Source organism: Vulpes lagopus, chromosome 11 (genome assembly GCF_018345385.1).
Source record: "Vulpes lagopus strain Blue_001 chromosome 11, ASM1834538v1, whole genome shotgun sequence".
Lineage (NCBI taxonomy): Eukaryota > Metazoa > Chordata > Mammalia > Carnivora > Canidae > Vulpes > Vulpes lagopus.
Genome location: NC_054834.1, coordinates 40879410 through 40906498, shown reverse-complemented (window position 1 = coordinate 40906498; position 27089 = coordinate 40879410). Strand labels below are relative to the sequence as shown.

The window sequence follows — 27089 nt, the reverse complement described above, 5'->3', positions numbered from 1 at the left end:
AAGATCCACTTACTGTCCTCTTGTTGTTAGTTTCTAATTTTACGCCATTGTGGTCAGAGAAGGTGGTTGGTATGATTTCAGTCTTCTTAAATTTGCCAAGATTAGGGGATCCCTTGGTGGCTCAGCAGTTTGGCACCTGCCTTTGGCTGAGGGTGTGATCCTGGAGTCCCAGGATGGAGCCTCACATCGGGATCTCTGTATGGAGCCTGCTTCTCCCTCTGCCTGTGTCTCTGTGTCTGTGTGTGTGTGTGTCTCTCATGAATAAATAAATAAAATCTTTAAAAAAATGTGCCAAGGTTATTTTTATGTTCTATCATATGGTATATCCTGGAGAATGTTTCAAATACACTCAAGAACGTGTATTTTGCTGCTGGTGGATGGAGTGTTCTATATATGTCTATTAGATCCATTTGTTATAAAGTGTAGCTCAATTCCAGAGGTGCTGTGATGATTTTCTTTCTGAATAATCTATTACTGACAATGGGGTACTGAAGCCCCTACTATTATTGTATTGTTGTTTCTTTCTCTTTTAAGATCTGTTAGTTTTTGTTTCATATATTTTGGTGCCCAAATTTGGGGACCATATATAATTGTTATATCTTCTTAATGTATTGACCCCTTTATCATTATATAATCACCTTCTTTGTTTCTTGTTACCATTTTTGACTTGAAGTCTTCTGTGTCTGATAAAAGCATGACTATACTTGCTTTCTTTGCTTGAAGTATCATCTTCCACCCTTTCACTCTGAGCCTGTTTTTCTTTGGAGTGGAAATGAGTCTTCTAAAAGTAACATTTAGTTGGGTTTTGTTTTTTAATCTGTACATCCACTCTGCTTTTTAATTGATGTGCTCAATCCATTTACATTTAAGGTGATTGTTGATATATGAGGATTTTAATGCTGTCATGTCATCTTTATTTTTATTCTAATCAGTTTGTATCTCCGTTTTTCTTTTCCTTATTGTTAGCACCTTTTCCAGTTGGTGGTTTTCTACAATGATTTGCTCATTTTCTCCTTTTTTTAATGTTTTATGTTTTTGCACTAGATTTTTGTCTTGTGATTACCATGAAGTTTGTGTAAAACATTTCATAGATTAAATAGTCCCTTTCTGTCAGTGGGAGCAACTAATCTTCATTTGCCCATGCAACTTTTATCATTTTCCTCCTCCTCTTTTATATATTTGTTGTCATAAGTTTTGACAAAGAGAAGATAAACACTAACAGAGGCAGAGATGCAACAAGATATTCTAAACCAGAAGAGGAAAAAAAATAAATTAAAAACTTAGCCAAATAAGAATGAGGCAAAAAGGGTGAAAGAAATAAAGGAAAATTAAAAAGTGACTACTATCAAGAAAAATTCAGACCTGTATGCATACAATAAAGTTCAGTAGCCAGTGCTACTAAAACCTAAAAGGCAGCCAAACAAAAAACCAACTCGATTTGATTAAAATCATTTGACTAATAATAACATCAAGTGTATTTTGAAACCAGTGGTTCTCAACACCAGTAACAACACATTAAAATTCTCCAGATAACTTAAATAAAAGCTTTAAAAAGTAAGAAAAAAATAAAATTCTCCACATAGCTTTCAAAAAGCACCTGTGCCTAGGCTCCACTTAGAGACAGAGTGTGTCAAAATTTCTAAAGGTAGTATTAAAGCAACTCAGGTGATTTGAATGTGTAGTAGAAGTCCATATTCTAAATAAAGAAATTATATAACTAAATTTAATTAAATTGAAATCTGGGCAGGGATACATATCTAAAATTTTTGTTGATGACATAAGCAGAGAGAGAGAGAATAAAATAAATAAAATTTAGTAAAGTGTCTAGATGAAGATAAATATACAAAATCAAGAATTTACCAACACTAACTGTATGGAGGTAACTAACTCCTTGAAGGATGGCTAAACTAAAAAACAATTTTTTAAAACTTTAAAGGTATTAACATATATGTATTTTTATCTCAAAAATTTATACACATAAATAGATTTTAAAAATGTTTCGTAGAGAGGCACAATGGGGGGCAAAAAAAGAAAATGGACTATACTAAGGAAAAAAGAAAGCCAAAAGGAGAAAAGTGCAACTTGTTTCTTCATCCTCCTCCATCACCATTTAAGACACGATGAAGAGATAATCAAAGGGAGTTAGAGATCATTTCTTTAAATTATTTCCTTCTATACATAAAAAGGTTAAGACCAATCAATTTTGGATGATTTTTTTTCTAGAAAAGAGAAGGACTAGATTGAGGACTAGAACTCAGTTTTCTTTCTTTAGATTCTAAAGCTGAAGGAATATTGATGGGAGAAAACATTAGTCAGGACTAATTACCTTTTTTATTTTAAGTCACTTAGGTCTACAGGATTAAAGAAATGTATGCTTTAAAATAACATATATCTTTCTGTTCATATTAGGTCTTAAAATTATATCATAGGATATTACTCAGATATTTCCATATAACTCATCTTTTTAGTGTTTGCTTACTTTAAATTCAATATATATCACTTTTAAAGTAAATATTATCTATTAATTTGATTTATATTTTAAGAGGCTACTCAGTTATATACATCTATATATCTATAACTCTATAGCTTGTCCTTCTTAGAAAATCTTATTTATTAAGTACTCACATGTATCCTAAGCAGTTCCTATGTGTAGTTCTTCATCCCAGATCTGTCAGCATGGATAAAATGAATCATTTTTGATAACTAGGAACTTTGCCACATTATTAATAAAAACTGGACGAATAGGAGAATGGCATTTTGTAATCTGTGGTTCCCTTTTCTGTAACAAAAACAAATTTTATAAGATTTAACTATTTTTACTGAAGTAAAATTGACATACAATATCCTATTATTCAGGTATAAATTATAATAATTCAATATTTTTATACATTACAAAATTATGCCCATGATAAGTCTAGTTACCATCTGTCACCATAAAAAGTTATTACAATATTATTGACTATATTTCCTATGCTGTACATTACATTGTGATGACATTTATTTTTATAACTGAAAATTTGTATTCCTTAATCTCTTTTATCTATTTCACCTACCCTAAAAACCCTTCCCACCTGTGATAACTAACAGTTTATTTCCTGTATCTATGAGTCTATTTCCATTTTCTTTTAAGATTTTACATACAAGTGAAAGAGATTTCTCTTTCTGTGTCTGATTTATTTCCTTTAAAATAATGCCCTCTAAGTCCATCCATGTTGTCACAAATGGCAAGATTCCTTCTTGTTTATAGTTGAGTAATATTCCATTCTATCTATCTATCTATCTATCATCTATCTATCTATCTATCTATCTATCTATCTATCTAATCTTTACCCGTTCCATTCATCTATGGTTGGATATTTATATTGCTTCCATAAATGAGCTAGTATAAACAGTGCTACAGTAAATATAGTGTATATATCATTTTAAATTGTTACTTTCATTTTCTTCAGATAATTACACAAAAGTGAAATTCTGAATTGTAGTGTACTTCTATTTTTATTTTTTGAGGAATATCTATACTTTTCTCCATAGTGGCTGAATCAATGTACATTCCCATAGACATAGGAATTCTCCATATCCTCACCAACATTTTTTATTTTTTATAATAGCCAATCTGACATGTTTGAGATGATATCTCATTGTGAGCTTGTTGCATTTCTGTGATAGTGATGTTGAGAATCTTTTAATGTGCCTGTTAGTTATGTGTATGCTTTCTTTGGGAAAAAAAATAATGTCTATTTAATTTATCTGCCCTTTTTTTTTTACATTAAGTTGTGTAATTTCTTTTTTCTTATTAATTCTTGATTGGATATATGATTTGCCAGAGTCTTCTCCTATTTAATAAGTTGCTTTTCTTTTTGTTTTGTTTTCTTGAGGGTTTCCTTTTTTGTGTGGAGGCTTCTTAGTTTAATAGAATCCCATTGGTTTATTTTAGCTCTTATTGCCCTTGTCTGGGTTCAAAAAAATTGCTATAACCAATATCAAATAACTTATTACTGCCTATGTTTTCTCAGGATTTTTGTAATTTCTGGTCTAATATATAAGTCTTTAATGAGTTTTGAATTTATTTTCACATATGGAGTAAGGTAGTGGTCCATTTTCATTCTTTTGCATGAGGCTTTGCAATTTTTTTTTTTTTTTTTTTTGGCTTTCCAGTTTTCAGAAAACAAAGAGAGCAAATTAAATTACCTAGAGATAAATGAAAATAGAAACACAACTTTCAAAACCTATAGTTTTCAAATAGTTCTAAGTGGGAAGTTCATGCTAATACAGGCCTATTTTAAAAGGAGAAGTTACAACTGACCACAGAAATACAAAGGATGATAAGAGATGAATATGAACAATTATATGTCAACATATTGGATAACCTAGAAAAAATGGATAAATTACTAGAAACACACAACTTTCCAAGACTAAACACAAGATTGAAAATCTGAATAGATTGATTACAAATATTGAAATTGATTCAATAATTTAAAAACTCCCCCAAAATTAACATCCAGGACCATAAGATTCACAAGTGAATTTAATCAAACATTTATTTTTTTTTTAAAGATTTATTTATTTATGATAGACATAGAGACAGAGAGAGGCAGAGACACAGGAGGAGGGAGAAGCAGGCCAATGCCAGGAGCCCGATGTGGGACTCGATCCCGGGACCCCAGGATCGTGCCCCGGGCCAAAGGCAGACGCTAAAACACTGAGCCACCCAGGGATCCCCTTAATCAAACATTTAAAGAAAAGTTAGGACTGATCTTTTTCAAACTACTCCCCAAAATTGAAGAGCAATAATGTCTCCAAAATCATTTTTTGAGGCCAGAATTACCCTGGTACTGAAACGAGACATTGACAGCACATGTGCACACACACAGACACAAAGAAAATTACTGGCCAATATCTCTGGTGAACATGGATATAAAAATTTTCAACAAAATATTAGCAAATTGATTTTAACAATATATTAAAAAGGTCATATACCAAAATTGAGTGGGATTTATTTTAGAGATTTAAGGGTGGTTTAGGATCAGCAAATCAATCAACATGATAACCACATTCACAAAACAGGGATAAAAATCATATGCAGAAAAAGGATTTGACAAAATTTAACAGATATTTATGATAAATAGTCTCAATCAAGTGGGTATAGAATGAATGTACCTAAACATACTAAAGACTATATATGACAAAAGCATAGCTAATATACTTAATGTGAGAAGTTGAAAGTTTTTTCTTTAAGAACAAGAATAGGACAAGGTTGCCCACTCTCACTATTTTTATTCAACATAGTATTGGAAGTCTTAGACACAGTACTTAGGTAAGATAAAATAATAAAAGGCATCAAAATTGGAAAAGAAGTTAAATTGTTATTATTTGTGGATGACATGATATTATATATAGAAACCTCAAGAATTCCCCAAAAACTGTTAGAACTAATAATGAATTCAATACAGTTGCAGACTGCAAAATTAGCATACAATAATTTTATAGCATTTTGGTATGCTATTAATGAACTATCAGAAAGATAAATCAAGAAACTAATCCTATTTAAAACTGCATAAAAATATCTAGGAATAAAAAAATATATATATCTAGGAATAATTGTAATCCAGGAGGTTGAAGTCCTGTACTCTGAAAGCTATAAGACATTGATGAAAAGAATAAATGAAAAAAAAAAGTATTCTGTGCTTATGAGTTAGAAGAACTAATATTGTTAAAATGTCAGTACTTCCAAAAGCCAGCTACAGATTCAATGCAGTCCTCGTCAAAATACCAATGATATATTTCACAGAACTAGAACAAAGAATTTTAAAATTTGTATAGAACCACAAAAGATCCTGAAGAGCAATCTTGAGATAGAAGAACAGAGTTGGAGATGTCAAGCTTCCTGGTCTCAAATACTACAAAGCTATAGTGATCAAAACAGAGCATCAGAGCTTGACTAAGATACACATATATGTATATTTATGATCTATTTTTTCTATATCTATCTATCTATCTATCTATCTATCATCTATCTTTTCCCTAAGTAATGCAGGTATTTTTATTTTTATATAATATGGAGATATTTACACAGTAAGCAAGTGACAAAACTGGAAATAGAAACCAATTTCCTAACCACAATTTGGCTTTCTTTCCGGTAACCTAATTATTTCATTCTCTATGCTTGGAAATCTAGTTTCACAATATAATTAAACGTAATATGGGTATTTGTAATTTGAAATATATCACCTTTCAAATTTTTTTTATTTTCTTTTATTTTTTCACCTTTAAAAAAATTTTTTTAAAGATTTTATTTATTTATTCATGAGGGACACACACACAGAAAAAGCAGAGACACAGACAGACAAAGAAGCAGGCTCCATGCAGGGAGCCCAATGCGGGACTCGATCCCGGGATCTGGGATCACGCCCTGAGCTGAAGGCAGCCACTAAACCACTGAGCCACCCAGGCATCCCTAACTCTGAAAATTTTAATGTCATTTTTCAATAGCCTAAACTATAATACATCAGAAAACTTAAAGGTAAGTAGAGAAAATGCCTAAGTAATCTGAAAAGCTTTTATAATTTTCATTCCTAAAGTCCATTTTTTTTTATATTAGGACATCATATTAAATCCAGGTTTTCACTTAGAAACTATTCAGAAACATATCTACCCAGCTTGCTTATTTGACTTCCTCACTAGATAAGTCTTAGTAATAGACTTTCAGCTTGGCAAGAAGGACTGGTAGTCAAAATTATAGTAGTTATATCGATAGATAAGGTTACAGTGAGATAAGGGGAGGGAGCAACCAACCTAAACAGCTGAAGTGACACCTCAATAAAATACATCTGAAATAACAGCTCATTCATTCCCAGCAGGTCCCATGTAATGCATGGGCAAATATCTTTACACTCAATATAGTATAAAGATTATTTGTACATGAACTAGACCAAGAAAAGGTGAAATTGTAATTATTTTAAACGGCAGAGTAGCTTATTTTTTATTTTAAAAATCTTCCATAGGAAATTAGTAAAACAAAAACCTTTTAATAGAAAAAGTAGTCTTAAAAAAAAAGGAAATAAAGTAGCCTAGTTGGATTGTTCAGAAAGAATCCCTTTAAAAGTTCTTCCCTAACAACGTTAAATGAATGAGATATGAATGAATAGGGATTTTCTTTTGTAATCTTTCATAAGGAAAAAGGAAGACACATAATTTGAAATTATATTCCCACTAAGGAATCTTTTTTCTTCCTTTTAAGATTTATCTTTACTAGCTTGCTGGATTTCTGTGCTTACTCTAGCTAAGAATCACCTGGTTGTTTGGTTAAAGAGCAACTCCAGAGATTCAAAGTTAATAGACTTGGTGTTTTATAACCATGGGTGCATGTGTTCTTTGGACTATAATTTGGGAAATGTTTACTGCCAACAAAGCTCCATGAAGTCCCAGAGGTACCATGGAGATACAGAAATCCCTTTGGAATTCTGATATCTGAAGGTAATAAATAGGAAGAAATAATATAATAAGGATTATGATTTGGAGAAAAGGTGATAGAAAAGGAAAGCAAAAATTGCAGTGAGAGTTCACATTGGATTTTTATTTTATTTCTAAATTTATTCCCAAAAATATACAAATATACCCTCTAAAAAATGATTAAACTTTTTGTCCTTTCCATTTTTACTGTCTTCTTGTGATAAATAATTATATCAGTTATAATCCCCAGGCTGTGTTTCAACCTAAAAAAAAGTAGAGGAGGGCAGCACTGTAGAGTGTGTTTGCAAATTGCTGAGAGATTTGTCCAATTTATTGTAGTTCCCCCCCTGGCTTTTAGAATTTTAATAATATGGATATAATTCAGGTGGATTATAAGATTCCTCTTTCTCTTATAATTTTTGTTTGTTTGAAGTCATTCTAGTGCTGACTTTTAGTGATAATCAGTGGTTAAAGAATTTGAGTTTATCCAAAGTTTTTCTGTGTGAGCAAAGCCAATTATTTTGGGGGGAGAAAAAAAAAAGAAAGAAATGACAGCAGAACTGTTTCTGTAATGGCCAGTTGAAACAAGAAATCCACTTCTGTCTTTCTAATTACTCCTGAGACTGTTGAGTTTTAGCGTGGTGCGCTTATCTGTTCTCTCGGGCGCTTGTTTAATTGGGTGACAAATGGAAGAATATGACAGTTTCAGTATGAAAGTTTAGCTAGTCTGTGCACAGGCATTCGTTGTCCTACTATAAAAAAGATAACTGAAGTCAGAGCTTTTGATATGCTTAAGGAATTCAGAAATATTCAATACTGCTGAAACTTCAAAAGGCTATAATAAAAAGTTTTATATTTTTAATCATAAGCAATAAGAAATGTTTTAATAAGTAGTTCAGAAAAGTAATATTAAACATGGAATTTTAGAGGAGTAATAGAAAAAAATTTGCTAAGGTATTTTTTGAAATAAAACAGCAGGAGCTGTGGGAAATGGTACCATGCATTCTACTGACTCCTGATGTAAAACAGAACATAAAAAAATAAAAATAATGAAATGGTTTGATTATGTTTTAAACACAAAAGAAGGCTATGTCTAACAAGGTGCCTTGCTTCAGTATCCCAGAATGGCAGAGCATTTTGCGGTTGGCATTTTGACAGTGACAGATTGTCCCAGGCTGTGCTTTGTGTGTACTACAAGCCATGATGGATTGGCAGTGTCCTTGATTCTGCTGCCGTCATTCTCCAGTGTGGTGTTAGGGTTTTTTATTCCGATACTTGACATTTGCATCTGCACATGTTTTAGTTATTTTGTCAAAGGGAAGCAAAATAGATCATTCAACTGATAAATTTTTATATCTGAAGCATCCGCTCATAATTAACTGCTTGGTGCATACCAAATCGGCAGACTGGGTAGATTAGAAATAGGCAGATAAAATAAATTGTAAAACATGGGCACCTGGGTGGCTCAATGGTTGAGCGTCTGCCTTCAGCTCAGGTCGTCATCCAGGGTCCTGGGATTGAGTCCTGTGTTGGGCTCCCTGCTGGGAGCCTGCTTCTCCCTCTGTGTCTCTCGTGAATAAATAAATAAAATCTTTTAAAAAATTATAAACAGAAACTAAGTGAAAGACTCTGTTTGGTTTAATTCCTTGCTCACTCATCATGGCAACAGGTATTGTGAACTTGGTGGCATTTGCTCAATTGTAGGTTAGAGTAGATAACATCTTCAGTATATTGTCTGTTTCTTTTCTTATTTCATCAAAGAGAGAACACATAGAGGCATATCTTGGAGTGGTTGAATCTAGAGATACAGAAGGGATTTGGAAAAGGGATAAGAAAAGCCATAAGAAATAGCCCATGCATGTTCTTTTGCAGTTAAAGATGACTATCTCCAAGGGAAAAGAAATATGGGCTGAGGACTCTACCTTAATCCCATGTCTTTGTCATATTGAATGTAGCAACTCCTGGTTTTGTGTTTTTACTTTAAAAAGGATAACTGATAACATTGTTGTTGAAAATGATTCTAAAAAACTGTTCATTTTATACAATGATTTATTTGCATTAGCCCCCCCAAAAATATGTGTATTCTGAACTTGGGTTAAGAAATTGTTGTTGTGGTTGTTTGGTATTGTGTTTCAAAGTTGGTAGTCATCTGAAATAGATTCAATAACTAAAAGGCAATGAGATTGCAATTCATAGAATAAACAAAATGAAATCATTTTGAAATATTTTACTTCTGTTTGCTTTCATTTCTAAAATACATGTAAAGAATGCTTCCTTGGAATATATATGTATTTCTTATGTGAAGGAATAGAAAAGAACTTCTGCCTCCTGAGTTCCCTCAGATGTAATATCTCTGCTCTGGGGGGAGTGGTGGTCAGGTCCAGGGTGGCATCAACACCTGCATTGCCAGTCTAATGGCACTTGCTGGAACACAGGCGGCATTCCACGGCCCTGACCAGGTTACAATGGGTTTGTTGTTTGTAACTGCCCTGTGGCAGTGAAACTTTATTTGTTTTGGGTTTTTTTTTTTGGTATTAATATTGAATAATTCAGCAAACTCTAAACCAACTCTAGTGTAATAACAATATTCCTTCAGACTTCATATAATGAAGTACAAATTTACCATTTATGTAACATCATTGTTATAGCTACCACAAATGTAGCTTTTAGGAAACTGTCAATTTTTAGACACTTTTAGAAAGTGTCAATTTTCGAAGTGTGTGTGTGTGTGTGTGTGTATATACATATATATATATATATAAAACATGTATGTATATATAACACGTATATATATATATATATATATATATACTAGAAATTATACACATACACACACACACACACACACATATATGTAGTTAGGAACCCAATGAAACATTTTTTTGCTATATAGTTTCTTCCAATTGCTGTGATTTTAAGCTCTGCATTGTTTAAGAAATAAATCAAAACAGCATCTGTAGGAGTGAGCTTATAGATTTGGCCTCTCCAAGACCAATCAAGTGCCACACATTGAAATTCCATAGTAACCATGGTTTGAACATAAAGGAGTCCTGATGCTATTTGGCAACCTTGTTGTGACTAATTTGTACCCAGTTTACCTTATTCCACATCAAACTGAATAGATACTTTTAGAACCTGAGAACATTTCTTTTCCTCCAGTGTAATTTTATATTTTAATGGGGACTGAAAGGACATACACAGTCTCTCTCAACAGGCTTATATGTGGGCGCTTGTGTATTATGATGAAGGGTAATTTATAGGGTATGAAAAAAATAGGTCAGTCATTATAGCACTGTCTGGACTCATGGTGGCAAGTATAAGTGAACACTGCACTAAAGCAATTGCTCTCCAAGAAGACATACTCTGCTTTGTCCCCAAATAAGATGTGTGCCCTGTATTTATATTACTCTCTTCACACTTAATAGTTTATTTCACATGCTATTATTTGATATACATTATGTCTCATTCCTTACATTTTATAATTCATAGTTTTATTGTCTATCTTGTACATGCTTTATGAATATATGTAACTTAATATTGTTTATAATCATACATTTTATCTTTGTGTTTCAAATATCTTTGCTCCTCCTTGGGAATGAATTCTAGATAGCTTTTAAAAATGCAACCCTAAAATGGATGCTTCTAATATTTAAAAGTGTGTTATTTATTGAAATTATGGGGAATAGAATTAAAATAAATAGTTTTCAGCATAAAGTCATTTGCATAGATAAATAATTCAACAATGGTTTTGCTCCTTTACATTTAATTTGTATTGGATTTGTGTTTGTGCTTTTAATGTAAAGATAGCAGTCATCTAGTCATTGGTTATATATCATGTACTATTTTAAACTTCTATTATATGGTTAGAGCATGTTCATGAAATTGACAATGTCAAATGTATTTTAAATAATGATATTAATTGTGTCTAATGGACTTAGTGTAATGGGTTTTATTGTAGAAGATGAAATTTAGTATCAATATACTCATGTATTTTTCACTTAAAGGCGTATAGTATTTTGTATATGAAGTTATACTTTCCCAGAAAACTTAGTATAAAGGAAGCAATAATAATAACTTAGTATAAAATAAAGCAATTTTAAAAATAAATGAACATTTTCATATGCTTGTTTGTGATTAACAATATGTTTGAAAATTCATTTCCTAATTAAATATTAAGCCCCACAAATATTGCAGCATGATAAAGAACTGAGACTTCACTGAATGGCAGTTTGATGTTAAGTGTTCAGTGAAAGGATGAAATAAGAATCAATGACTGGCAATGGAAAAAATAAATGGTAAAAATATCTTTAAACTCAATATTCACCTTTGAAAAAATAGAAATGATACGTGTAATTGCTAACTCTTATGTATAATTTATAATCAAATATCATATATGTCATACAATTATATACCATAAATTATTAGTATCATGATAAATTATTATATATATTTAATCATAACAAATAATACCCCAAAACTTATATAGTTACAAATATTAAATTATATAAGTTTTAGTGTCCTATCATGATATAATTATCATATATTATTGGTTACAACCATATATTCATATACACACACATATACACACACACACATTCAGTATCAGCATTTCTAAAGGTTTTCATTAGTTTGATAGCTTAAACCCTATACATCTATAAGAGATCCTACATTAGAACATAATAAAAATTAATCAACACTTGTATTTTACTATTCAAAAGTCTAATGTAGAGTAGAATAAGCATATGTTGGAAGTTGTATTTCAAGTCATTAATAAATTAATACTTAGAATAAAACGTAATTCCTTTGGCCTTAGATCAAAGTTACATTAACCACATTCATGGCAATATTTATTGTTCATGAGAATGACCCAAGATATTACACCATTCTAATTGACCTACACATCAATCTAGACCAGTTAAATTGTTATTTATTGTAATACTATTGCTAGAGAGAGGGAGGGAGAGATAGAAAGGGAGAGGAGGAAGGAATTAGATTGATCAAAGTAAGCAGAGCTTAAAAAAACTTACGTATAGAACTTGGAAAGCCAGTATGATGCTCAGAATGGGTATTTGATTGATGGTTTCAGACCTAGTTCCAGCTCTAATTTTACTTACATGATACTGAGCAAGCTCCATAACCTCCCCGGGCTCCAGATACCTCATTTGTGTAATGAGATGCTGCGGCTGGATGATTTCTAAGACTCCCAATAGCTCTAAAACTTTATATATGTTGGCCCTGATGCATATTCTTCAAGAGGTTCACAAAAAGTTTAATAAATCAATGTAAGCATTCTTTTGTTATTTCTAACAAAAAAATAAAATATTTAACCACCAACTTAGTTCACAATTATTGAATTCCCTACCCTGTATCAAGTACCGTGTATGATTATGAATAGGGAGTTTATAGTTAAGTAAGTAAGTAATGTAAACAGAGGAGTGTGATTTTATAAATGCCATAATACAACATAAAGAAAACTTTGTGGTAAGATAAAGTATTATGATATTAAAATATCTTGAGGGAGATAATTTAATTCTTAGTATATATTTTCCCTCAAATAATTTCCTACACTTGGGAAATAGCACTTTTCTTTTTTGCTACTCATATATATGAGTTTATAAGGAAATGACTAATTGCTTTTTATAAATAAGTGTGAAATTAATGTGTTTTTTGAATTTTGAGTACTCAACAAAATAAAAATAAGGATGCTCAAGTTAGTTCCTAGTGGAAGATTGATTTATCATGTGTTTACCTTTTAGATTATAGAATGGTCATAACTGTAGCCTTGAAAGAAAACAAAATAAATATAACCTTTTAAGATTGTTAAAAATTGATTGAATTTGATTTTTTTTTTAAACTTTTTTTTTTAATTTTTTTTTTAATTTTTATTTATTTATGATAGTCACACAGAGAGAGAGAGAGAGGCAGAGACACAGGCAGAGGGAGAAGCAGGCTCCATGCACCGGGAGCCTGACGTGGGATTCGATCCCGGGTCTCCAGGGTCGCGCCCTGGGCCAAAGGCAGGCGCCAAACCGCTGCGCCACCCAGGGATCCCTGAATTTGATTTTTAAATAACTGGGCAAAACTTCGTAAATGAGCTACACTGTACTCATCAATATTCTATTATTTCATATGCATAATCAATGGTAATATAAAATTATTCATAAACTATTTCAATATATTCTTATATAACTTTGAAGAAAATTAATTTTTTTAAAAAAGTTAAGAGAAAAGAACTATAAAATGTAAAGTATATGAAAATTTGGTCTATGAATAAAAAATGGTCTTGAACAGCAGTTGCTCCTCATTTCAACTATTTTCATGTCTAGTAAACAGAAGTGGGTAAATATGTGATAGCAGAGAAAAGCAGTTTTTATTTCATTGCTTGAATTTCAAATATAAACATTTATTAATTTTGTCATTAAAAATGACACATTAGGACAGGATACAACCATTCCATATTTTTTTCTTATCATAGGATCAATAAATAGTTCACAGATGAGAAGTCATTGTAATGGAGAATAAACACATTCTTGTCTTTTTTTTTTTTTTTTTTTGTAGCTTAAGAGAGAAAGAAAAAAGAAAGAAAGGAAGAAAGGAAGAAGGAAAAAAAGAAAGACAGAGAGACAGACTTCCTATTGATTTCAGATAAAGTTTCCAGGAAAGAAAAAAAAAAAATTTCCAGGAAGTTTACAGTTTAAAAAAACAAAAAAACAAAACTACATTTATAGATTTTTTCAGTAGGGATATACTATTCATATGATCATGCATGTTATCGACTTGCTGATAAACCTTAATCAGTTTAGTCAAAATGATAAACTAATACTCTATTTCATTCTGAAAAATGTAAAGCAACATCAGGTTCACAAAGCTATATATAGTGGATGTATATGTATAATTTTACAAAGTATATATACATTCACTATATACAGCTTTGTGAACCTGATGTTGCTCTACATTTTTCAGAATGAAATAGAGTTTCATTCTGAAACTGAATGAAAAAAGTTTTACTTTTTTCACTTAACATAGATGAAAATTTTCTCATATAATCATATGAGACTCCTTGTCTTCTCTACTGCAGATGAGAAAACTTACCCTATTTTCACTGTAGCTGCTGTTATTCTTTTCTTTGTAATCGAATTTCTTATTTTTCCCATGCCAATATTTCTAGTTTAGTCTTGTCATCATTATTCTTACAATATTATGCTCTAATTGCATATTCATATAATCTTGTACAAAACTTCTTCATACTCTCATTCATGGGTGAGTTTGATTTAAGGTAATGTAAAATTTGGGCCCCTTTACTCTATCTTATAGAGAAAAGCATTAACATTCAGCACACTGGAGTCAGGGAAAGTATTAGGATCTTATAATCTTGATTGAGAGGTTGGGTATAGATAATTCCAATAACTTTCCAAGAGTTGAGATATTATTGTGCTTTTGCTTTTTTAATAGTAAACATTTACACTTTCTTTACATTTACCTTGAAATAATAACTGTAGGACAGGCCCTTGGTAAGCACTTTTTATGGATTATCTCATTTTTGTTTCCCAACTACATGAGACTGTTAAGAAAACTTTAGCTATTCCACCCAAAAGAACCTGAAACTTGAATAGGTTCCTCTTTAGTAAGCGGTGGAGTTAGGATAGTTGACCCCAAAATGTTGATGTAAGTGTATTTTCCTCTAATTAGTTAATATTACTATGATTTTGACTGCAAATATTTTAAATATATTAAATCTGAATTTGAAGATTATGAACTCTTTAATAGTACTATTTTCATTTAGAAATGTAGTATGTTTTTCTGTTTGTTTACTCTTCTTTGTCCCACTTTCTTCACTTTTTTAATATGTGAAAAATTGTTTTTGCTTCAGAGAGCTTTTCTTCAACTAGTTTTCACTGAATTAATTTCATAATTCCAGTGCATCGCTGGGGCATTAGATCATCTTTAGAATATGTGACTGTAGGGAAATTTGATAGAAAATCATAAGGATTGGTTTTTATTTCCAAGTGAATTATTTGTATCATTTTCTTTTAATCCAAATAAACTTGAAACAATACTATTTGTTAATATAGTTACTTGCAAGGCATCTCTTTGCATTAGGAAGGTTATGTATTTTTCTTTTGCACCCTGTAAAATTCTCCAACTGTGAAAATATCATGTGGTAGTTTAATGAAACAATATAAAAACAATACAGGAAAAGTTGAAAGGATCTCTTGTATCCTCTTGATTTTAACAATATACTTAAAACACAATTTACATAAGTCAGTTATAGAAGGAAAGAACACATCTCATATTTTGAAGACAAACTTGTCCTTAATTGATCTTGAAGATTCGATTTTACTTTCTACAGCTGGTTGAGTTGTATCTTTGATGTTTGTATCGTCCACACCAGTCTCTTAGCCTTCCAGGCCCCTCAAAGCTCATGTAACTTTCTTCATGGTTCTCAGTCACAATCACAAACTACAGTAACACCTCAGAAAAGGCATCATTTTTGGATCCGAAAGACTACATCCCCTTGCTTTCAACATCTTCCTTTCAACAGATGAATAAAATAAATAACTAAAAATTGTTTTCTCATTTGATACATCAGTCTTAAAATACTGAATCCTGTCAGTCTTATTCATTTTTATGTTTCTCTGTCAAGTCATTCTTCATTTCTTACATTATGTAGGAAGACCTCTCTATCAGATATTCATCTATTAGCTGATGACAAAAGTTCAAGCTGTCTGTGGCACAACTGCATAATTTAATCTGGTAGAGTTAATATGTCTATTGAAGAGTTTATACAAAAAAATTGGCTTTTACAATTTTCTTTTCATTTTTATTTATTTCATTAGTACTGAAAACACAAAATAAGCATGGATGCATTTATTAGTGCTGACACTAGTAAGACATGTAGGTGTTTTAAATATAAAACAATTAAAACAAGGAGTTTGCATTATTGACTGTGCCAGAGTTTGTAGATTTGTATATTAAATCAGATAATTATCAGTAATTTCAGTGGTGAATGATAAAAAACAAAATAAAATTATATGTAGGACATGCTAGATTTTTATTATTGTATATCATGAAAGGTGACAGATTAAAGCAATCTATAGATCCATAGATGTATTAAGACCTCCAAATTTATAAGACCATTATTTAAATTTCCTGCATTTTTCTCAAGACCACAGTAACTTGATATAACTGAAGGTCTGTAAAGAGATGGAGCGATGCTACTTATCCTCTTTCAAGAGTTAAGTGTTTACAATATTGTCTTCCAACTTCCAAGATGTCATATTCAATGTCATATGTTTCAATGTGTGCCTGAAGCCAATTTTATTTTAAAAATTTCCTTAAAATTACAAGCACTGGAATTTGTTTATATTACTGTGGTGTGTATGTGTGTTTGTGTGTATTGAGGGACAATAAAATTACATGATAGGACATCATGAAGATTTAAGTTACCTTAAACCCGAAGTATTTCCTTTGATACTTTTAATCCCCTTATTACTCTTTTGTTGATAATCATTTATATTTAAATATCATTTATATATACACACATTTACATGTATGTTATACATGTCAACATTAGAAATGATTACCCTGAACAAAATAAGTGATGGTCAGTATCACCATGAGAGAACAGTGGTAGGGAGTATCCAAAGTTGGTGTAATGTTCGGGGGAAAAAGTATTGTCTTCCCCATGATAAACTGCATGTACTCATAGTCAATATTTGTTATTTTTAAGAACTTGTTCTTTACAAAATATGATATAGAGTTGTCATGATACAAATTGTACATTCACTCAGTGAATCTCAGTTGACATATCTATCTTTTTGTCTTTGATTATTACCTGTAAGTTTTGAACTCCTCAGTTAGTAATCTTATCTTTGACAAAATGTCTAAAAAATAGATCTGCACTGTCACTCCTATTGGATGTTTCCAATGGAGAATGTTATGCCTTTCAGAGTCAGAATGCTCCAAGCCATGCTCTCTTATATGTTCTCTCCAGTGGAGCTTATTTGCAACATATCTAAATGTTATCGCTTAGGCTAGAAATCTCAGTTGCCTTTCCCTCTCTCCATTGTGTATATTTTCAATATTTCATAATCTTGCCAGATCTAACTTTTTCATAATCCATCTTCTTCAGATAAGTCTTATTGCCACTGCTTCAATCAGGTCTTTGTCATCTAGATAATGGTCTTAATGTCTTCCTTGTTATGATTTTCCCCTCAAACTGTCCCCTTTTCTTTCTCTTAATCAATGTCCATGGGCTTACACTACAACCTGATATGTGATGTAGACACTATGCTGAACAAAATAGGCAGTATTTCCTGTACTTGTGGAGCTTGCATTCCAATGAAAAGTGTCAGCAGTAATCATGATAAATGAGTAAATTATACAGCATGTTAGAAGCTGATTACTACTGTGGAAAAAGTAGAACAAGGTGAAGAAAGGAAATAATGGTTGAAAGAGTGAAGCATGGGGAGGTGTATTCATTTAAAATAGGTTAGTCCAAATAGTCCTGAGAGAGTGACATTTGAACAAAACTTGAAAGAAATGAAACAGTGAGCTTAAAAAATATTTTGAGGACTAGCATTCCAGATACAGGAATAGCATGTCAGAAATCCTGAGGTTGGGGCACTGGGTGGCTCAGTCGATTAAGCATCTGCCTTCTGCTCAGGTCATGATTCCAGGGTCCTGGGGTAGGGCTCCTTGCTCAGTGGGGAACCTGCTTCTCCCTCTCCCTCTGCCTGCCTCTCCCCTTGCTTATGCTCTCTCCCTCTGCCTGTCTCTCCGCTTGCTCTCTTTCTCGCTTTCTCTGTCAAATAAGTAAATAAAATCTTTTTTAAAAAGAAGAAAGAGAAAGAAAGTCTGAGGCAAGAAGATAAAGAATATGTTCAAGCAACAGCAAAGAGCCAATGTAGTTGGGGCAGAGTAAATGAGGAAAACAGGAGAAGGGATGAGTTCACAGAGATAACAGGAATAACAGAATAATGTGACATATTGTAGTTCTAGGAAGTGCTCTGGTTTTTACTCTCAGTAAGATGGAAGATGCTGTGGAGTTGTGAATGGTGAAATGAAATTACCTGAATTATTTTTTTGCAAACCATTCTTGTTGTGGAGTGAAGAGTATCTTTTTAAAATACTAAGATCATTATGATATTCCCCTGCTTTAAAATATGGGTTTTTTTTTATCATACTGAGAATACGCTTCTAGTCTTCCATAATTGACTAAACTCCTCCTCATCTTCTGATGCAATACATCCTGAGGCATCCATGGAAAAATCAGTCGGCAATATGTGATTCCATAATTATTCCCAGGGCTGAGCACTACAAACCACAACTTTATAGAAACGGGAGGAAAAACACAAGTGGAAGTCATTAACGAATACTTTGTGTGGGTGTTTGAAAATGTACTTAATCATGAGGATAGATAAACTCAATTAGTCAAAGAGGAGACAAGAGGGGCGAGAGTGGAGGATATTGAATAAGCAAAGACAGATTTAAGAATGTCCTGCTGGAGAGCAATTTATGCCTGTTGGGGGGAAATGGGATAGATGGAAACCAAGCAAAAGAGTTTGGACTTTGATGGCACCATATAAGACAGGAAAATTATAGATTTTTAAGTAGAATAAAATAATAAAATAAGTTTTTAGACAGTAGCCTGACAGATCTGATTTATTGAGGAAAAATGAACAAACAAAAAACAATCCTCCTATGAGTCAAAACTTGCTCTCTATCTAAAGGAGCATGCCCTTGTCATATCTTGGGTAAAATCAATGACCTGAGGTGAGTGATGCTTTTGACCAAAGAGGGCTTCTGTTATACTCCTAGAAGATTTATGCCTGGCCAAAGGGAAGAAAATGGAATTGAAGACAAAGGGAGTTATTTGTCTTCTCTGTGCTTAGGTGTGTGTATTGTTGGTATGTATCAGATCCTAGGCCTTTCAGTGATGTTTGCCAGCAGAGTATAATATCAGTGCGTGACAACTACATTGGGCCAGAAGAACATGGTAAACTCTGATTTCTATAATAAAGTTGATGTTTTATTTGTCAGGTAACAGAAACACGGACTGGTCCTCTTGGCTGCAGTAACTATGACAACCTAGATTCAGTCAGTTCTGTTCTGGTTCAAAGTCCTGAGAATAAGATTCAGTTGCAAGGTATGTGGCTAAAATTTCATTAATTCTCTATCAGTCTGGATAATAATTATCCAGTTGTGTTTTCATTCTTCTTCTTTTTGCTGTCGCTATCATTGTTGTTGTTCTTTTATACTAGCTGGATATGCAGAACTAGGCTGTTAAAATTTCATAAAATGCTAATTTCCTAATTTCTAACCAATACTAACATTCTAGACCAAATGAAGAAAATGTTAAAAATTCACTTTGCTTCTTAAGTTAGGTAATCTATATATAGTAATTGAGAATTCATTGTGATAGGATTTTACTTCCATACAGTAATTTTTGTTTCAATATGCAGTAATTCTTTCCTAGGTCTGTTTGTGTTTTGACCTTTTCCTCATAAATTCTAGTAAAAGCTGTAACAATATTTATGCACACAAGCATGAACTGTTGATATTTTAAATATAACCTAATATGCTAGCTAGAACTGCATTTATCCTCTGACAGAAACATATTTGGGAATATATTAACAAAATATTTATATTTCCATTATAATGATGGATAATATGATAATGGTAATAATTTACCTTTTTTTCTATTCTTATATTTTGTGAGATAGTTCAATAGAGGATATTTAAACAACTTGTAGCAGGTATATATACTGCTCCCAAATAGGCTATTGATGTGTGGATTTATTCATATAGGTAGGGAAAGCTATGAATACTCATGTTTAAACATATTTAAATATGTACTAGTTGAAGAAGTTCAGAAAAGTCTTTGATGACACATTGTCTAAATTAAGTTGACTGATCAAAGGGATAATTTTGAGTTATTCTTCCCTTGTCTAGCTTTTCCCTCGTCTACTTTTTTTTTTAATGACAAAAGTTAGAGTTGCATTTACATTATTCAGTTTTACATAAGAGTGTTTACAAGTTCCAGAAAATCTGACATTTTTCCTCAACTTTTCAATTTTGGAAAATGTAGCAGCTTTGCATTATTTCAATATATGGTAAATAATAAATGAATCTCATCTATTTTGAATTGTATACAAATTGCAAAGAAGATACTTAAAAATTTGAGCTTTAAATGCCATCGAATTTCTCATTATCAATCCTAGATTTTAAGTTATTGAAATATTTTTTTAATTTAAACAAATGCAATCGACCAATATTACTTGTAATTCTGTTTACTCCTTTTTAAATGTATGGATCAATTTGCCTGCAGAATATTAAGTTTCATCAAAAAGAATAAGGAATATATATATATCCAATATATGTTTATTTAATTGACCCATTAATATTTATTAACCTGATTTTTAAATTTTTGCTGTTTGTGTGAAATAGTGCTTAGTTTTCAGAATATTATATTATAAAGGCAAAGCTCAACTTCCTATGTATCTTGAAAAAAAAATTAACACAGGAATAAGTGAAGCAACATTCCTCTTTAAATAGCTGTTGTTGTTTTTTTTTTTTTTTTCCAGTTTATGTGAGAAACACAGAGATCTGCATCGCTATTTTTTGTCTCTGTTTCCTAGGGCTATATTTTCAATGGTCTATCACAACTTTATTTGTTACTCTGTAGTTCAAAGACTTCTCCAAGGATAATCTCAGGAAATCAGTATTAGAGACTTTAACTTCCCTTGCGTTCTGTCTCAAATTTCATCTATATTTATGGTCTAAACATTTATGTTGATTCAATTTTCAACCACTCTTTTAATAGTAGCCCTTTTCCACTTAAAAAAAATGCCAAGCTTTAGATTCTCAATCGATGGTACCATGACACATGAAGGATATAAAAGATTTTAGGTCATTCTGTGGCAATTGGAAACACTGGAGTCTCAAAGTAGACTTTCATCAGAGCAAAGAAAACATCAATAAGATTTATTAAAGGTAAAAGCATTAGGCAACAAATACAGAACAAAATTCCATGATTTAACTATGTTAGAATAAACATTCAGAAGTGAGATATCAAAAAGATGCACATAGTACGTTAATTCTGACTTTAAAAAATGAAATCAAATGTTTTTTGGCAGTAAGCTGGATTTACCTGTTTGTTTGACCCTGAGATCTGCTTAGCCAACTAGATTACAAACATGACAGTTCAAAAATTGAAAAAGCTTTATCTACAACTCCAGAATATTGGTTACTATATATGCAAGGTATATGACAAAAAGTAACCCTTATGGAAGTATTAGAAAATATGTATTGAGGTTAATAATATGCCAATGTTTTCAACCCCTTATGAATTTAACATTTGTAACAAGGTACTTCTGAGTGAAAGAGTAAAGGTATAATGAAAAGTCATTTATTGAGTCTTGATAATAACTTTTTGGTAAAATTCCCAGAAGCTGAGATGTGAATGATTCATATGATTGAGTAACAAATATTTTTCTAGATCAGTTCCTTCCTAATGTTTTATTTCAACAAAATTGACAAAGGGCTGGTTTATTATCAAATAGAGGATTTAAAGTAATTGTTAATGACAGTTCACTATGTTTTTGTTGTTGTTGTTGTTTTTTTGCTTATAGTAAAAATAAAATGATATTGCTTCATGAAAGTATTTTGTGTCCTATTTTATCCATTGATGGAATAAATTTTCTTTTCTTTTCTCTTTTTTTGATATTTTTAATAGTTTATTAGAAACTAGTTTCACAGGCCACAAGGAAGTCAAAGGATTATGTATAGCCTTATAGTAAACAAGCAGGGAGCTGGTAGGACCAAGATGAGTCTAGGACCCTAGACCCTGAACTGAGATCATGACTTACACCAAAGGCAGCCACTTAACTGACTGAGCCACCCAGGGGCCCCCTGTAATGTTAAAAATTACCAAAGTTTTGGGCAGTTGGTCTTTAGACTTCTTCCCCCACCCCCCAAAAAAACCTTAGTTATTTTTAGTGTGGTTTTATAGATTGTAAGTTTTCTTCTTTTAGAGATAGATACAGAGATAAACACAATTGTAAATATCCAATTTTGTAGTAAACAGCAATTAGATATTGGCCAAATTTTTCCTTTTATGTTTACTTTTGTTACTGATCACTTTGAATATTTAGCTTTATTTTTCCTATGTAGAAAAAAAATGCTGAGATTGAAGCTATATTTTCTTGAAATATCAGAATAAATATGAAACCATTAGGGAACCCTAAATATTAATCATGTAGCCTATCTTCATTTTTAAATTTTTTCTGAAGAGATATTAACTTTACTAAACTTCCATGTAGAAAAGTAATGAAACATGTCAACGGGGGCTGTCTTAATAAATGGTAAGGACATGACCTGTGAAACAACTGAAAGCAATCCATTTGCTTCCCTGTAGTCAGTCTTAGGGATCATTCCTGAACAATAGAGTCCTTTAAGTTATGTGTTGTTAATGACATGAGGTAAACATTATCATCAATATTTTGTAACTGGTTTACCAATGCCACAGTCTATTGTATCATAATATCTGATGTAGTTTTGGAATATAGGTGGGGTTTGCTTGGATGAGATCTGGAGCCCATGACCAAGAAAGAATTTTTGAGCTGTCTTTGTTGTAACATGGTGGTTTTGTTAAAGTATGGGGACAGGATGGATGGGCAGGAAAAGCTGCTGCTCCAGGCTTGTGAGGGATGGCTGATTATATATTTGGGAGTTAGGAGAAGTAAGGAAAAGGGAGATTTCAAAAGGATTTTCACATGCTAAAGAGGACCTACAGGATACTGGAGGCCTAGTCATTGTCAAGTTAAGGTTGTTTTTCCCTCTAGCAAGGTATTAACATTAAGATAGCTGGGAGCTTCCTGGAGGAATGTCACACATATCCCACCTGGGGGCAGAGGGTTACAGGGCTTCAGCTTCTGTTTTGTCCTCAGCTTGCATTCAGTTCCCTCATCAATATCTGTGTAAATATGGGCTGATAATCCGAAAGTAAAATGAAAGTATTGAAAACTATTTGAAATCAAATGGTGGAAATAAATGCCTGCCTCTTTTTAAAGGTATAGGATCAATCTCCATAGTAAACATTTCCAAATATTCTAAACAATTTAGATTTATCCAAATATTCTAAACAATTTAGCATCTATCTCCTTGGTAAAGGTATCCAAATATTCTAAACAGTTAAGTGAAAGAGCCAACCAAAAAGAAAGACAGATACCATATGATTTCATTTATATGTGGAATTGAAAAGACAAAACAAATGAGCAAAGGGGGAAAAACAGAGAGAGAGAAACAAAGTATGAAACAGATTCTTAATTATAGGGAACAAACCAATGTTTACCAGAGGGGACTGGGTTAAATAGTTGATGGCAATTAAAGAGTGCACTTGCCCTGATAAGTATTGGGTGATGTATGGAATTGTTGTACTGTTTTACTAATTGTATTTACTATATCATACACTGAAACTAATATAATACTGTATATTAACTGGGAAACTTTAAGAATTTTTTTAAAAATAAAGAAAAAAACAATTAAACAAATTATTAAAAATCAGATAATCTATAATTTCCAGGATTCTTGGACAGTGCGGAGAGCCCTCATATGTTGAAATTTTGTTGGCTTAGATAATTTTCTTTTTTTTCTTTTTTCTTTTGGCTTAAATAATTTTCTAATGATAGTTTTAAATCCATGACTTGTATATTAAATTTTTGGCCTTTTTTGAATATTTTAAAACTGTGTTATATATATTTTTTCTTTTTCAAAAAAAGTATGTGCTTTTTTTGTTCTTTAAGGGCTACAAGTCCTCCTTCCAGATTATCTTCAGGAGCGTTTTGTACAAGCAGCTTTGAGCTACATTGCTTGCAATTCAGAGGGAGAGTTTATCTGCAAGGACAATGATTGCTGGTGTCAGTGTGGTCCCAAATTTCCAGAATGCAACTGCCCCTCCATGGACATTCAAGCCATGGAAGAGAATCTTCTTCGAATAACTGAAACCTGGAAAGCCTACAACAGTGACTTTGAGGAATCAGGTAGGACAAATTTAAATATAACAGTTAAACTTTGCCAAAACAAATACTATATTGAAATGACTAGTTAATTCTTTTGGAAGAAACTATTATTACATAACTGGGAAGACTTTTATTTATTTATTTTTAATTTAATTTAATTTAAAATATTTTATTTTTTGATTTCAGAGAGAGAAAAAGAGCATGGGATTGGGTGAGGGCAGAGGGAGAAAGAAGAATGGGAGAAGAAAACATGCTGCTGAGCAGGGTTGGATCTCAGGATTCTGGGATCATGATTTGAGCCAAAGGCAGCCTCTTAACCAACTGAGCCACCCAAGTGGCTCTATTTAATTTATTATTTATTATTATTCTTTCAAATAGACATCTGCATTACTTCTATTACCAGTGATTTCAGTATTTTCCTGAAAGCATATATGGTGCTTTGTGTATTACTATGAATTATCGCCACTAGAACCCAGCCTGCTCTTCAGTTGATGTATTATTAGTCATTTAAGAAAGTCTTTGCCTTTCTCAATACAAGAATTTATCATCTGATTTCTCTGATGTCTTTCTAGACTTTTCTAGTTGTCCTTGAGTTTCACTTGTGAGGCAAAATGCAGAGAGCATTTGTTCTGTACCTTCTTTACATTAACATGAGTCTCAGGAAAGTACACCTTCACTTAACTACTGATATTTTAATCAAATTTAGATCAGTTATGATTTTGTTGGTGTGTGTAGGTTTTTGTTATTTCTGAATTTTTATGAGTATATATATATATGTATTTTCAATATTGTTTCTTATGGATTACATAACCTATTAATAGCTTTCATTTCATAAAACATTGAATTTTAATAAAAGATTAAAGCTATTTCAACATGAAATCTATAATATTAATAAATATATATATAATAATACATGATTAAAGAATAACTAAAATCCTTAGAGTGTGGTAAGTATAATTATACAGTATTTAGCCAAAAATTTTGGAGTGAATTTCAAATGGGCAAAAGAGGTTTTAACTGCCAAAAGGTCAGACTTAAACACTCGATTATCAAAATTCTTCTGGTAAAAAAAAAAAAAAAAAAAAATTCTTCTGGTGATTAATTTAACCAAACACACTTAAAAGTGACAACAATATTCAACCTTCATTCGTGATAAAAACTCTTAACAATATAGACATGGAAGGCACATATCTGAACATAATAAAGACCATATATGACAAGTCCACAGCTAACATCTGATAAGAAATAATGCAATTGATTGTTAAAAAAGAGCATCATCTTTTTGTGGAGTAGAACTACCACATTATAAACTGAAGGGTAGATAAATAATGTAGGAAGGATCAATGAGTTTATGATTTCTTAACATATTTTGATCAAAATAGTGCATAATAAACAATTCTTTTCAGTTTTAGTAATATTTCTATTTTATATAAACAGGAAAAACTGTCTAGAATAAAAAATCCTTATCCCCTTGAATTATTGGATTTTTTTTTTTATTTTTAAAGTTTTTGCTTAAATTCCACTCAGTTAACATACAGTGTATTAGTTTCAGGTGTACAATATGCGATTCAACATTTCCATACAACACCCACTGCTCATTACAAGTACACTATTTAATTCTCATCATCTATTTAACCCATCACTCCATCTCTGGCAACCATCAGTTTCTTCTTTTTTTTATTTTTAAAGATTTTATTTATTTATTTAACAGAAAAAGAGAGCTCAGGCAAGGGGAGCAGCAGGCAAAGGGAAAGGGAGAAATAGGCTCGTGGATGAGCAGAGAGTCCAACACAGGGCAGGATCCCAGGACCCTTGGATCATAACCTGAGTCAAAGGCAGACAATTAACCAACTGAGTCACCCAGGCATCCCCAGTTTGTTCTTGACAGTTAAGAGTCTGTTTCTTGGCTTGCCTCCTTCTTTTTTTTTTCCCTTTGTTTTGTTACTTAACTTCCACATATGAGTGAAATCATATGGCATTTGTCTGTCTATAACTGACTTATTTTGCTTTGCATAATGCTCTTTAGCATATCCATGTCATTTGAAATGGCAAGATTCCATTCTTTTTATGGCTGAATAATATTCCAACTCTATCCAGTCATCAGTTGATGGATACTTGGGCTGTTTTCATATCTTGGCTATTGTGGGTAATGCTGCTATAAGCATTAGGATGCATATATCTTTTTGAATTAGTATGTTTTTATTCTTTGGATAAATACCTCATAGCACAATTTGCTGGATCATAGGATAGTTCTATTTTAACTTTTTTGAGGAAACTCCATACTGTTTTTCGGAGTGGCTGTACCAGTTTTCATTCCCACCAACGGTGCAAAGGACATCCAAATCGGCAAGAAAGAAGTAAGACTTTCACTATTTGCAGATGACATGATACTTTACATAGCAAATCTAAAATACTCCACCAAAAAACTGCTAGAATTGATAAATTCAGTAGAGTCAACAGAATACAAAATCAATGTACAGAAATTGATTGCATTTCAATACATCCCTAATGAAGCAGGAGAAAGAGAAATTAAGGAGTCAATACCATTTATAATTACAACAAAATCAATAACATATCTAGGAATAAACCTAATGAATTTCTAATTGTGAATTTTTCTTT

The 27089-nt window shown here is 31.9% G+C and overlaps 1 protein-coding gene across 4 annotated transcripts in view; it reads left to right on the top strand.

Moving 5' to 3' along the window:
- Positions 1-27089, top strand: part of BRINP3 (BMP/retinoic acid inducible neural specific 3) — a 384981-nt gene that overhangs the window by 243207 nt on the left and 114685 nt on the right. For all 4 annotated transcript variants that reach the window (XM_041773285.1, XM_041773288.1, XM_041773287.1 and 1 more), the window contains exons 5-6: positions 19492-19597; positions 24255-24491. In XM_041773285.1, coding sequence (XP_041629219.1) covers positions 19492-19597; positions 24255-24491 — 343 coding nt within the window. The remainder of the gene's footprint in view (positions 1-19491; positions 19598-24254; positions 24492-27089) is intronic.